Source organism: Dipodomys ordii, unplaced genomic scaffold (assembly GCF_000151885.1).
Source record: "Dipodomys ordii isolate 6190 unplaced genomic scaffold, Dord_2.0 Scaffold70, whole genome shotgun sequence".
NCBI lineage: Eukaryota > Metazoa > Chordata > Mammalia > Rodentia > Heteromyidae > Dipodomys > Dipodomys ordii.
The window spans coordinates 6,131,941-6,146,854 of record NW_012267286.1 but is presented as its reverse complement, the minus strand read 5'-3'; the positions used below and the strand labels follow the sequence as shown (position 1 = coordinate 6,146,854).

At 37.7% G+C, this 14,914-nt stretch overlaps 1 protein-coding gene across 1 annotated transcript in view; it reads left to right on the top strand.

Annotated features, from left to right (window-relative positions):
- The window catches only part of Sec24b (SEC24 family member B), a 56,964-nt gene that overhangs the window by 26,017 nt on the left and 16,033 nt on the right, over positions 1-14,914 (top strand). Inside the window, 8 exon segments of the mRNA XM_013023832.1 lie at positions 1,627-1,754; positions 1,756-1,837; positions 1,840-1,883; positions 5,417-5,601; positions 8,661-8,763; positions 10,714-10,840; positions 11,495-11,604; positions 14,236-14,348. Of these exon segments, the coding sequence (XP_012879286.1) occupies positions 1,627-1,754; positions 1,756-1,837; positions 1,840-1,883; positions 5,417-5,601; positions 8,661-8,763; positions 10,714-10,840; positions 11,495-11,604; positions 14,236-14,348 (892 nt within the window).

Below are 14,914 nucleotides of genomic sequence, written 5' to 3'. Positions count from 1 at the left end.
TGAAGTGTTAGGGAATTACTTCGCTCACTGAAATAGTGAGCACTACAACTCTAGCATTTTACAAGCTTTGAATTAACCTGAAATGAAATGTCACTTGTGACAATTAAAAGGCCACGGCCTTAACAGCCATCAATTTGTCTATAATATTCTGTCAACAAATTATAATCTTATAATAAATTATGCTTCAACACAAGTTTTCTAGTAGCTGTTTATCCTTCACCAAAGTAAAGGAAATATTTAAGCATCTATAGTAAAAATAGTAAATGAACTAAAGGCCTATTGTACCCTATTATTATCTATTATCCTACTTCTAGGATAGAACTGATCTATAGAACTTTTGAAAGGAGAAATTTAACTTTCATGTTTATGACTTCAATTTTTTTGTTTCTTAAATTGATGACTTGTCATGTTAAAAGAGCTTTCTACCTATGTTCCCAGAGATAGAAAGCACTATGAACTGTATTAAAGCGCTAATCCTATAAGAAGTCTTAAGAGGTTACCAGAACACCAGTAAGTTGAGCCTTGTGTACTCAGGACAGATGATAGCTGAATGATCATCAGAAGTGTGTTTTCAAAATTAGAGGCAATAGACTGAACAGAAAGATGCGATGCCTCAAGGAACTTTAAAAAAATATTAAGTCAGCTAATTTTCAGGATCTATGTTTGCAGTCTTATTGCTAATAAAAAATACCAATTTTAAGCTGGGCACTGATGGCTCATACTTGTTATCCTAGCTATTCAGGAGACTGAGATCTAAGGAACACAGTTTAAAGCCACCAGAGCAGGAAGGTCCATTAGCCTCTTCTCTCCAATTAAGCATCAAAAAAGTCCAAAGTAGAGCTGTGGCTCAAGTGGTAGAGTACTTGCCTTGAGCAAAAAAAAGCCCAAGGATGGTGTCTAGGCCCTGAGTTCAAGCCCCAGGGTTAATACAAAAATAAATAATTTTATAAGGAAAAATTAAAATGATCACACTGAGCTAGAGGTTTGACTTAGGTGGGTAGAGAGCCTACATCATGAGCCCAAGTTCAGATCAAACCTCAGTATTGCCAAAAATACTTTTAGGGGATTCTGGAAATGTGCTACTCCTACCATGGACACATTTACATATTTGGCAAGGTCAGATAAAGGACAGGTTAGGGGAGAAAAAAGGTAGTTGAGACTCCTGTGTTTTGAGCCAGGATCTCTGTATGAAACTCAGGAACAGCCCAGGTATCCTCCAACTCAGGATCTTCCTGCTCTGCCTCCTTACTCCTAGGATCACAGGTGCGAGCCACATGTCCCGCTTTGACAGTGTTGCTTTGCTATGGTTGCCTCTTAATCTCAATCCTGCTAAGAGAATAATAGCTTGGAACAACAACAACAAAAAGCTGTATAAGCTGTACTAACCAAAGAATGTATTGATTAAATGATACCTAGTGTGGAGCAATCTGTAAAACTAGCAAAAAAAAGTGATAAAGCTGGATGTTGGTAGGTAGGTTCGTTATTCCCTCTACTTGATGTGCATTTAGAATTTGTCAGAGTATAAAGTTTTGAAAAGAAAAGGGAAAATGAAAAGAAAAGGTTATTGTTTGCCAGGATCAAGTCTTTGATTTTCAGTTGTGAACACCATGTTTTCCCCCTTGTTAGATATGCATTCTTCATCAGCAAGCAGTCCTGCTCCTGATCCTGGCCCTGAACCTGATCCTGCTCCTTCTTCAGCATCTGCTCCAGCTTCTGTTTCTGCTGCTCCTCACCCTTCAAAAATGGTTAAGCCTTTTGGTTATGGTTACCCAACTCTTCAGCCTGGTTATCAGAACACTGGTTATCAGCACACAACAGCGCCGCTTAGCGCTGGAGTACATCCTACTAACCCTGTGTATTCTGGATTCCAGCAGTATCCTCAGGTATGCATTCAGCCATGTGAAGACTGTCCAACTAATGATCACTTTTTAAATTTCTTGAATCAGCATGCATTTGTGTTATTTCTATACACGCACTGAAGTGCTTTGAACAAAATCACTTTCTCTACCATATTCCTATTCCTTCTCTCCTCTCCTCTCCTCTCCTCTCCCTAGTGATCAGATGTTAAAGAGGTTAAATCTAGATTTAGATTTAGCTTTCAATCTGCAGTGCACAAGTATTCATTTTATAATCAGGAAATTAAATGTTAAGTTTTAAAAAAATGTAAGCTGGCATTGTCCTCAGATAATGACATAGTAGGATATGGCTTAGGATTTATTTTAGTTCCTGCTTTTCACTCGAAGCATTCTCTGTGACACGAAAATGACCCTGGTGAGAGCCTCCATGCACAGAACACGGACCTCCCATGCTCATTAACTGCTGCCAGGACCAGTCTGACATGACTTCTTCCAAAGCCACCTCTTACAAGGTCTTATCAGTTTAATTGTACACAAAACAATAAATGTTTCACATTTTTATCTTGAGAGGGAAATGATTGAAACGGAACAAAAATAAATATAGGGAAATGATTGAAATGGAACAACTGTTTTTAAACTGTTTATAGTTAGTCTTATGGAAATTATATCTTATGCTAAACTAAGACTGAAAATTAGAAGCAGAAACAGTACAAAGAGAAGATTGATTCTTGGAAGTGTTGGACAAGAAGAAAACAATTTATTTTGCATCAGTAAATGATGTTCTATAATTCCTTCAGGCAGGGTTTAGACCTTTGGCTAAATCTGACCTACTGCCTGTTTTTATGAATGAGACTATTGGAATATATCAATTCCCATTCTTTTATGTTACGTATTAGCTATAGATAAAGTTATTATTTGAGCATACACAACCTGTAACAGACCTTTAAATCTTTCATCGTCATTGTTTGGTGTTGGTCCTAGGACTTGAACTCAGGCCCTGGACAATGTCCCTAAGATACTTTATCTCAAGGCTAGCACTCTACCATTGAGCCACAGCTCCACTTCCACTTTTTTTCTGAGTAGTACTGGAGTTAAGAGTCTCATGGACTTTCCTGCCCGGGCTAGCCATGAACTGTGATCCTCAGATCCCAGCCTCCTGAGTAGCTAGGATTACAGGCATAAGCCACCAGCACCCAGCTGGAGCTTAAAATCTTATCTGTGTCTGTTAGAAAGTGTGGTTAAAGTGGCTGTGGCTCAAATGGTAGAGTGCTCACCTTGAGCTGAAGAGCTCAGGGACAGCGCCCAGGCTCAAGAGTTCAAGACCCATGACCAAAACAAAACAAAAGCAAACAAAAAAGAAAGTATGGTTGCATTTCATTTATGATTAACATTATCAAACCAATTTTAAGGAGGCCATTTACTTTTGAAGTGCTAGAATAAGGATAATGTACCTTAGTTTAGCTCTACGCAGCCTTTTATAATACCTTTGTAATACTTTATAATACCTTTATAATACTTTAAGCATAGTGGCATGGTTTTGAAAACTATTGGCTTTCTTTGTAGTGATTTGATTTGAGATGATCTTACGTGTTGGAAAACTTTTAAGGAGAAATTTTTTCAAATTTGTTTTTTAGGAAAGATGGAGCTGTGGCTCAAGTGGTAGAATACTAGCCATGAGCCAAAAAAAAAACCTCAGGTATACAGCCCAAGTCCTGAGTTCAAGCCCCAGGATTAACACAAACAAATAAATAAAAAAACAATTCTATAAGGAAAAAAATTAAAATTATCACACATTAGACATGTCAGGTTGATCAGTGGTTGGTAGTCAGTTGTGGAGAGGAAACTGCCAGTTTTTGGTTGGTTGTCAGGCTTGAGTTCTGGGCCCAGACTCTGTCACTTCAGCTCAAGGCTAGCACTCTGCCACTTGAGCCACAGTTTTTTGGTGGTTAATTGGATGAGTCTCACAGATTTTCCTGCTTATGCTGGCTTTGAACCACGATCCTCAAATGTCAGCCTCCTGAGTAGCTAGGATTATAGGCGTGAGCCACCAGCACCTGGCAAACTAAAACTATTTGAGGAAGTCAGAAATGAGGCACAAGTGGTAGACAGTTTGCTCAACAAATGCAAGATCCTCAGTTCAATTTGAAAGGAAAGGCAAAGGAGGAGACAGAGAAAGAAATACACAAACTTTTTTTCCTCGTTCTCTACATAATACAGTAGTATAATTACCATGTGCATAATCGTTTACACTGTAAGATTTAGATTGTAAACACTCTAGAGAGGAAGATGTGCTAATCCCTCAGGGGTATCAAGGGATAATCATCAATCAGGCTGTTACCATTAGGAACTAAAATTTTCATCAAAAGAGAACTACAGATATAAAAGTAAAATTATTAATTGAGTCTAGAAAACAATGTTAACTCATTTTTTTCTTTCTCCTTAAACTCATGTGTTTAATTAACAGGATTCTAGACATTCACACACAGTGGGACCAAAGGAGGATATTATTAGGAGAGGAATACAAAGGCAGCATCTGATTATATAAAATATTTATCAAAATGAGCTCCTGGAAATGGAAACAAAGTTTTTTTCTTTGTTAAAAACAGCAACAACAAAAAAGACTGTTTCTATTTCTACCATTTTGGAAGTCTGGAAGCAATATAGTACACTAGCACTAAGCAATCTTATAGCCCAGATTCTGATTTCTAGATATCATCTTCATTTAAAAAGAATAAGATTCCTGCAAGAAAACAGCAAAGGCTTGTTAGGGTTATTAAAAGGTTACTGGGAGCTTGGAGGGTAAGTAATAATAAATGAAGTAAAATGGCACTGGAGTCAGCTTGAAGGGACTTTCACTGGCCAAAGATTGAGTAGTTTGAACATCAAATAGTGAGTAATTCATTAAACTAATTTGAGTAACCACAAAGCTAAGAACTCCTACTAAAAATATAAGGAACAGAAAAGAAAAATGGGGGCTGGGAAGGTGGCTCAGTGGTAGAGTGCTTGCCTTGCATGCATGAGGCCCTGGGTTCGATTCCTCAGCACCACATAAGCAAAAAGAAAAAAGCTGGAAGTGGCGCTGTGGCTCAAGTGGTAGAGTGCTAGCCTTGAGCTGAAGAGCTGAGGGACAGTGCCCAGGCCCAGAGTTTAGGCCCCACAACTGGACCCCCCTCCAAAAAAAAAAAAACAAGAAAAGAAAAATGGGCAATGCAAAATTCAGTGAACAAATTTCTTAGTCATCAACTCATGCTGACAATTGGTAATTGAAAATATCTAAGCATTTATCCTGCCTTTTCAGTGTGAACAATTTAAGAAAAATACATTCTTGATGTTGAACAGTTGTTGCTGGAGTTTCGTTGTTAGAGTTGGTCTTTCTGATGAGAGTTAAGTGTATTCAGTATTTCAAGTATGTTTTAAATTGATTGCTCTATGGAGTAATTCTATCACTGAGCTTTAAATTTCTTCACCTTCTTGGTTTTGCTTTGTATTGAAATCTTGTATAAAAAGCTCTATTCACGTCTGTTAAGTTATTTTATGTTGTTTTGGGTTTCTCTTTTCAGCAGTATCCTGGTGTGAACCACCTCTCTTCCAGTCTAGGAGGACTGAGTCTTCAGAGTTCTCCACAGCCAGAAAGCCTGAGGCCTGTAAACCTCACTCAGGAGAAGGATATTTTACCCCCCACTCCAGTCTGGGCTCCTATACCTAACTTGAATTTAGAACTCAAGAAGTTAAACTGTAGCCCAGAGTAAGTATTCATTTATTGTGTGATCTTTCTCAAGTAATATTCTTTAATGAAAATATTGTATAACTTTAATAAATAGAAGTAGTGTGATATGTGTTCCCCGATGGAAACTTTGGTTCATGAGGACTTTCCTATTTCAGTTTCTGTAGAAACCAATGGAACATGCAGATTAGGTTCTAGTCCCCTGTCACCTAATACTAGGGTGATGATGTCTATTTGATTGAAGTAGGGTTTTAGGTACCCAGACATGACTGTCATTTTTCATTTTGTTAAATCTCTTTCCTCACCTTATACCAGAATTAATTTCTGTTTATCTCCTAAGTAAGGAATGCTCACATATCTTCTTCAGACCTTGCTTATGTGAACTCAAGAACAGGTTTAGATAAAGCCTGTGTCTCTTTGAATTTTATCTTCACACCCTGTAAAGAAATGAGATGACCATTAACCCCAACTTATTGATTCAATCTGAGTTTAGGTTTGGATTTCATTCACTAAGAAGAATTTTCTCACCCCCTGGAAAAGAGTAGCTGGCTACTAAATCTAGTGCCACCAAATTCTTGTATATTTTCTGTGTGTCCAGCTTTGTGTTCACCTCCCAGGGCCTCCCAAACTAGATGTTCTTGGGTCTTGCCTACTTTCAGTACTTTTTCATCTAAGAATAGCTTATTCCTCTGTACCCACATGCATTGTAGAAGCCATTATACTGCTCCTAGACTTTATCCTCACAAAGTAAACTCATTCCCAGAACATCATCTTGTTCCTTGCCTTATGAAATTGATACTTTTTTAATGTCAGTGTTTTATGTCTCCTAAGGCAATAGTTTGCAGCTCTTGGGGAAAAAAGAAACTGAAAACTTGTCTTACATCCAAAACTTTAAATATGATTCAAATATGCAAAATAGGAAGTTGATGACCAGGCATTGGTCTCTGTAATCCTAACCACTCAGGAGGCTGAGATCTGGAAGATCAAGTTTCAAAGGCATCTTAGGCAAACACAAGTTTCCATCTCCTGTTAGTTAACCAGTAAAATGCCAGATTGAAGGTGTAGTTCTGGTGGTAGAACTTTAACCGAGCAAGTTTGAGGCCCTGAGTTCAAACCCTAGGGTTTGAACCATTAAAAACAAAAATGAAGAACAGGAAGTGAAACCTCTGACTGTTTCCCTTCTTTCATCATACTACAGCAGACACCCCATTGGTGATTAAGGCAGTGAATACTCAGATCACTTCTATAAAACTCAGTAAATCGTGGATGGTAGATTGACAACAACTGCCTTATGATTGTAGTCTGTGCTCAAGTTGCTTATAGCCTGGTATTATGAATGGTTAGGTATCCCCTATACTGTATGTATAGGTAAAAGTGATCTTAGCCTAGCAAAATGGTAATTTTGCCTGCAATCTCAGCATCAGAAGGATTAAGCATCAGGAGGATGAGACACATAAGGGTTTCACATAATGAAACCCTTTAAAAAGTGACATAAAAATAAAAAATAGATAAAAAAGGAAATAAAAAATAAGAGACCAAATAGGTAGGGGGATACTTATGTGTTTGTGTATGTTTTATCAAAAGTAAAATAATTAGGAGTAAATGTTAAAACGTTTGGACAAATCTACTAATTTGAGGCTGCAATTTATGTAACCCCCATAAAATGTCAGTATTGTCAAGTATATATCATATTTTGGATTTTGGTGCCTTTCATGTTTAATATTTTCAGTTTAGGGTTGGCAAAACCTGTAGTAATAGTGCCTACACAGTAAGATAAAGCATTAATTCAATAAATATTTACTGATTGCCTTCTAAGTTAAACATAAGCATCTGTTTCTATGTTTGGAGTAGAGATAAACAAAAGATCTCTATGGAATCATACAATTCATTCTATTAGAGAAAGCATAATATGTACCATTAAAGTAGTAAGTGTATTATACAATATCAGAATATTACAGAAGTGGAAGTGAGGATGGTAGGTGACTATTTTTAGTTGAGGGGGTCTGTGCAGGTTTTCCCAAGGAGTTAGTGTATGAGCAGAAGTCTGAATGCAGTGAAGAGCAGCCACAGGGCACTAGGAAAAAAGTCTTTTAAGCTGCCTAGACAGCAGAGGAAGTCCTGAAGCAGGAACGCCTGGGTGTGTTCCAGGAACGGCCGCCTAGAGTAAATACATAGCCCTACACACTGCTACCCACACTGCTTAAAATAACCCTTTCTGGTTACCAAGCACTCGTGCTATTTCTTTGGCTGCTCCTTTATTGGTCCTTTTTTTGTTAACTTTCACTTTCGTAGGTTATAGCCCTCAGTGTGTGCTACACCAGTAGGGCGACACAGGACAGAATGACTGATATCCGGCAAAGGCAGACAAGGTACTCAGCTAACTAAAGCAGATCAGACTGATGAGTAGCACAGAAGTGGAAGCATACCTCAGAGCTCAGAGAGAAGTCATTCTTTTTTTAATAATTTTTAGAGGGAAATAAAACCTCTTGACAACGTGTGTGTGCGTGTGTGTGTGTGTGTGTGTGTGTGTGTGTGTGTGTGTGTAAATGTGGGCAAGATAATGAGTACATTTCTTATCAAACATTGTTGCCTCCTCCTTTGTTTCCCCTTCCTATCTCTTCCCTTCTTCACCCCCCCCCCCATAGTTGTAAGGTTCGGAAGGGAAAAAACAAATAGTTTAAATCAGAAAGAAGTCATTCTTTATGGCATGGGTAGGGAGTCTTGAGTCCAGAGTGGAGCTGGGGAAAGGGAGGGGAAGGGAAGTCAGGAGCAACGGTGTTAGAGGCCTAGTGTGCCTTTGTTCTCTACTTTGTTTTCTACTTTGTGCCTAGTCCCACAGGCTAGTCATAGTGAGTCTGTTTTTCCTGAATGTGTTGTGCTTTCCTCCCAGGAATATGCAGTCCTTCACTTAGGTCTTTGGACAACTGTATATATGTACGCCTGGTAAAGTAACCAGGATCTTCCTCTGTATCATCATAATAACATGTGCAAGTGATTTTCACCTGTGCCTTTACATGTTATCCAATCTACTTGATATTTTTTCTGACAGCTAACGTATTCCATGTTTATATTTATTGCAGCTCATTTCGGTGTACTTTGACAAATATTCCACAGACACAGGCTTTATTGAATAAAGCTAAACTTCCTTTAGGATTGCTGTTACATCCCTTTAGAGATCTAACGGTAAAGTAATGTTTTTAAGTATCTTGGGTTCTGACATGGGTTTATGTAAAAGATACTCATATTTGATACTTTTTAGAATTGTCATCTTTATTTTTTGTGGTGCCGGAGATTAAAGGATGTTGATCTTATTTTATCTGAAGTTACAAATAATCATTTGTGAAATTCAAGTCAATAAGCATATTCTTAGTTTCTTCCAGTAGACCCTAAGCTAAGCATTAATAATAAAATAACCTTTCCCAAAGAAGTTCCTGCCTAGCAGGGAATCAAGATGTAAATTTATATTCTGGGTAATTAATATATGTAATTAGTCACATTCTAAGGATATTTAACAGTGAATATAGTATAAGAAGTAATTCTCTTTGAATGCAGTAACAAAGATTTTCTTTAAGTTTTTTGGAAATGTCAAGCTCCATAGCGACGCATGGTGCAAAAGCTTTAGTAGTCCTCTATTAAGATACATCGATGAAGTGGCGCTGCAGCTCAAGTGGCAGAGCGCTAGCCTTGAGCTGAAGAGCTGAGGGACAGAGCCCAGGCCCAGAGTTCAAGCCCCACGACCGACAAAAAAAAAAAAAAAAAAGATACATTGATGTCTGGGTTAGAAGGAAAATTGATTGTTCCAAATTGAGCAAATAAACTTCCTAACTTTAGGGAAAGCATGAACAGTTTAGGATTATTGAATAGAAACAAAATTTCTACAGTGTATTTGGTTTAATTACTAGTTATTAAACATTTTTATACATCCTCACTTTTTAAAACCTCACAAAAATGTTTTGTCAGAAATATTTTATTTACAAGTTGCTTCTATCCCTCACCTTAATTGCTAGTGTGATTTTCTATCCATCCAGTTGCCACAGCTTTCTTTTGTAATCTGTCATCAGAGATTATCACCCAGCTTCCGTGCTGGATGCTGGAATAAAGATGATTACACTTCCTGCTGGAGTTTATTCCATACTGAATGTGTAGAAAGGATCACAGTGAATAGAAGGTAGAATTGTAATGTGGAATAAGTACCCTAAGTTTATGCTTTCAGTCAGTACCATTTAGTCACGTCCATGCTATTACAACTTTACCCTTAAGCTAAGGCAATTTTCTGTGAGTGTTTCTGGTGAGTGTTCTCTAAATACAGTTTCTATACACAATACCTTCTGACAGTATATATTCCATATATATAACACTATAATGTTACCACTGATGTCTTTTGGGATTTGGAATTCCAAGAACATATTTCTTTTCTCATTTTTAGTTAATGACATTGCCTGATATAGTTACATAATGAAAGTAGTATATGTGGAAAAAAATATAATATTTGTGTTTAAAAATGAAATAAAAACCTATGTTATTAATAAAAGCCAGGATAAAGTATACTAAAATGAGAACAGGTTAACTCTGGTGTGTGGAATAAATAATATATGACCTCTTAATCTTTTTTTCCATACTTTCACATTTTCTACCTTGAATATAAAGTTCCATTCCCAACTCAGCCTGGAGATGAATTTTTTAAGGCACATTGTGTTTGGCTGCTTCTGGCCTCAGCTCCCTCCGGGTGGGAGCAGCGTCTGATAGTGTGGTACCAGGTACCTAGGACATTTTGCAGTGCACAAGACAAAGACATTGTTGCAAAGTGCTGGTTTCTCTCACTGGTTTTTCTTGAGTCTCTGATGAGCTGTAGCTTACATCATTTTCATAGCCAACTAGGCTTTCTTGTCAGCTAGTGACATTGATTTCATCTGGTGTGACTTTGTTGTTGTGTTGTTATGGTTACAACGAGGAAGAAAACCACAGCTGCTTGTGTGGTTTCACACTGCACTGCATTTAATTAGTACAGTTCAACACGAAACCACACAAAAATCCATCTGTGATTTCTGCTCTATATATGGAGTAGAACAGTTAGTGTTCTGCTTTTCCCTGGGGTTCTTCTTGTTGTTACACCATCTTTATTTTCTTTCCCAGCAATTACCAGTGATAACATCAAATACCATTGTGAGGTGCCGATCTTGTCGAACATACATCAACCCGTTTGTGTCCTTCATTGATCAGCGTAGATGGAAGTGCAACTTATGCTATAGAGTAAATGATGGTGAGCTTCTGACTCTTATTGTAGTGTGCTTTAGTATTATTTATTACATCTTCGTCATGATTCCTCTCCCTATTGCATTAAAAACAATTTTCATGCCATTTTTACTGGAGAGATTATAGGCCAGGGTATTTTAATATTGGTTGGCCATGGAGGTAAAGAGAATTGACAGGGCAGAGTAAAAACAAAAAACAAAAACTCCAAAGACTGTGCTAATACTGACACTTGAACTCAGGTCTTTGTGCTCTCCCTTGGCTCTAGAGTCTCAGGGACTTTCCTGCCTGGTCCGGCTTTGAAACAAGATCCTGAGATTACAGTCTCCCGAATAGCTAGGATTACAGGTGTGAGGCATCAGTGCCCAGCCTCTTTACATATTTCTTGCATATCTCCCTATTATAATTGCTTTCATATTTCTGTGTCTCTGATTTTTCCTTCTGTATAATGTGATGTAATAAATAGGACAGAAGACTTAAGAAGCAAGGTTACCTATGATCTGGTCTCCTTGCCTAATTTAGAAAATAAGTTTCTTTCTCCTTTTTTTCAAGCAAGATTAAGGGATTTGTTTTTTGTCATTAAATGTTCACAAAACTGTTGGTATTCCTCATAAATATTGCTGCTAAGTGTTGAACTTTAGACTTGTTCCTCCCTCTTATCCAGTTCCTGAAGAATTCATGTATAACCCCCTTACTCGATCATATGGAGAGCCTCATAAGCGGCCAGAAGTTCAGAATTCCACCGTGGAGTTCATCGCCTCTTCAGATTACATGGTAACCACTCACTGTTAAAAGTTTAGTCATGGCTAATTATACAGTTATAATTTTCTGTGAATTCTTGCCTATATTTCAGTTGCCCATGCTATTAATTTTTAAACAATTAATAGTGAAAGTTTGCACTTAGCAAATAGAAAACACTTTCTAAATGTTACTTGATCTCCCAGAATGTATTAGGTCACTAAAAAATGTTTGCAGTGTCTTATGGTAAGCGCTAGCTTTTATAGTTTGTGGCCATATGGACTTGATTACTTGCCTAGAGTAGATATGCATAGTCTTTCACCATTTAAACTTAAGTAACTTGGAACAGAAAATGTTTGCTTTTGCCAAAAACTGCAGTTTTTAGGGGTCTTAAAGATATCACTGGTTCTCCCAGTACTTTCACTCAATATTTTCCTTCCTTGTACTATCAGCAAATTCTCTGTGCTCTTTGAATTATATAGACGCTGAATCTCATTTTACAGCTGGGCATGGTGGTTCACTCCTGTAATCCCAGTTTGGGTTCACAGACAGGAAGGTCCTAAGTACATGGGCACATAAACAGCTACAAAAACAAGCAAGCACAGCTGGGTACTGATGGCTGACACTGGTAATCCCTTCTACTCAGAGATTTGGAGGATTGAAGTTCAAAGCCAGCCTCCAACAGAAAAGTCTAATAAGAGATTCCATCTCCGATAATAACCATCAAAAAGCCAGCCTGGAGATATGGCTCAAGTAATAGAGCATGAGCCAGACAAGCAAGCCCAGCAAGTTTAAGGCTCAGAGTTCAAACCTCTGGCGGGAAAAAAACGTACACAAAAAAAATCAGCCTATGTCCTGCTTATGTACTTTGTCATATTTTATTATTGTTTTGGCAGTACTGGGGTTTGAACTCAGGGGTTCGCACTTGTTAGATAGGTACTCTAGCCTTTTTAACTGGGTAGAGTCTCACAGTTTTAACCATGGCCAGCTTCAAACTGTAATTCTCCTACTTAACATTTCTATGCAGCTGGGGTTTCAAATGCAGACCACCATGCCTGGCTTATTGATTAAGTAAAGATTGAGGTCTCACTAACTTTTTGCCCAGGCTGACCTCAAACTGTTATTTTCTCAGTCTCTGCCTTACAAGTAGCTGAGTTTAGAGGCATGAACCACCACTCCTAGCCTTCTCTGTAATTTCTTTTCTTTTCCTTTCTTTTTTGCCAGCCTTGGGGCTTGAACTCAGGGTTTGGGCTCTGTCCCTGAGCTTGTTTTGCTCAAGGCTAGCACTCTACCACTTGAGTCACAGCTAGACTTCCAGCTTTTTCTATTTATGTGGTACTTAGTAATGGAATCTAGGCAAGCACTCTACCACTAAGCCACATTCCTAGCCACTGTAATACTTTCTGGGGAGGTCCTTTTTGGTGATGCTGAGGTTTGAACTCAGGATCAAACCTCATTTGCCAGGCAGGTGCTCTACCACTTGAGCCACACCACAGCCTGTTTTAATAGATGTATAGTAGCTATGTTTTTTCCTATATCTTTATTTCTAATCCTTGATGGCTGTAGCAGTTTAGTGCTGCTAGCAGAGAAAGCTGCATAAGAAAAACAGATGTGCTTTCCCATCTTCTGTAATGTTTATTATCTCTTATGTAATCTTGTGTAATCTATCCTATTATGAGGTAATGGCACTTTCTGTGTCTATTTCCAATGGACTATAGTAAACTTTCTCTTTATCACTTCTCTCAGCTTCTGACCATTATAATTTACTATGTTCTCAACTTTGGGATCTAATTAAAATAGCAAAGCAAAAAAGATCTTAATTTTTTTTTCTTATGATTTATATAACCTTTCATGGGCATTGAAAAAAAAAACACTTCATGGATTTGAGGGGTAACTCTGTGGTAGATCACTGGTCTGGCATGTATGAGGGTCAAATCTCCAGGACTGCAAAAAAGAGGTCTTGGTATGTACTCATATGTACACTCTATCACTATAAGGAAGAATTTAGTCTGTTAGCCCAGCTACTTCTCTTTCTCCTTGTCTTCCCTGGAATTTACAAATGCTCATCTGAGCCATCATATCATCATACCCACAGTATGTCAGTATATTTTTCTGACCAATATGGACTTTTAAAAAATATGCTTGTAATACCATCACAAGGACTTCCTTTATACTTAGCACTTTACCTTAGGATTCAGCCATTATCAGGTGACCAAAGAGATAATGTCAAGTTTTATTTTATTTTATTGTTTTGAAGAAAAAAATAGAAACTTTCATGGGCTGGGGATAGAGCTAAGTGGCAGATAGCATGCGCATGGATGGCTCATCCTCGCCACTGCCAAAAACAAGCATTTTATATGTAGTTTGTATTAATTATTCAGTAGTTTGTCTTAATAATAAATGAGGCCACCTTTAAATGATCTCTTTGCCAACATTCCTTATCAGGAACACATTTAATGCACCTGTTCAACTGTGACAACTGTCTCTTGTGCTCAAACCCCAACAAGTTTTGTAAGAGAGGAATTTCATTTAAGGAAAATAGCAATCCTGTTTGTTGTGCATTTCTGGTACAGAATACTCAGTAAATATTCAGTAGTAACAGAGATGTAAAAAGAACAAATTGAGCTTTCTACATAAATTGCATTGTTGGTTTTTTTTTTCTTTCAGCTTCGTCCTCCTCAGCCCGCAGTTTACCTGTTTGTCTTAGATGTGTCTCATAACGCAGAGGAAACTGGCTACTTAACAATTTTGTGCCAATCCCTGTTAGAAAACTTAGACAAGTAAGATTATATTTTTGTTGACAGTTACATATATGTATATAAATATAGAAAAAGACATGAAGTGTTTATTTGTAATTTATGGGTTTGGGTTTTGTTAGGTTTAGTATCTATAAACTTTCTGCCATAGAATAAGGAGCCTGCTACTTGAGTTGTTACAATTTAATAACATAAAAAAATTTTAACTCAGGGTATGGGTGCAATCCCTGACCTCTTTGGCTCAAGGCCAGTGCTCTACCACTTTAAGCTATAGCACCACTTCCAGTTTTCTGGTGGTTAAGTATTGGAGGTAAGAGTCTCATGGACTTTGCTGTCTGGGCTGGCTTTGAACCTCAATCCTCAGATCTCAGCCTCCTGTGTGTATATATAGGATTACAGGCATGAGCTACCAGCGCCTAGGTTAACTTAAAAAATTTTAAATTTAGTAAAAATTTTAGGTAATTCCAAACTTGCCCTCTGACTAAAATCATGTGAACATTGGGGCTCAGAAAGCAATAACATAGCCTGGGTATAAACAGTCTGAATGACTAGATATCATGGCTAGATCTGAAGGATATTATGTTGAGTAA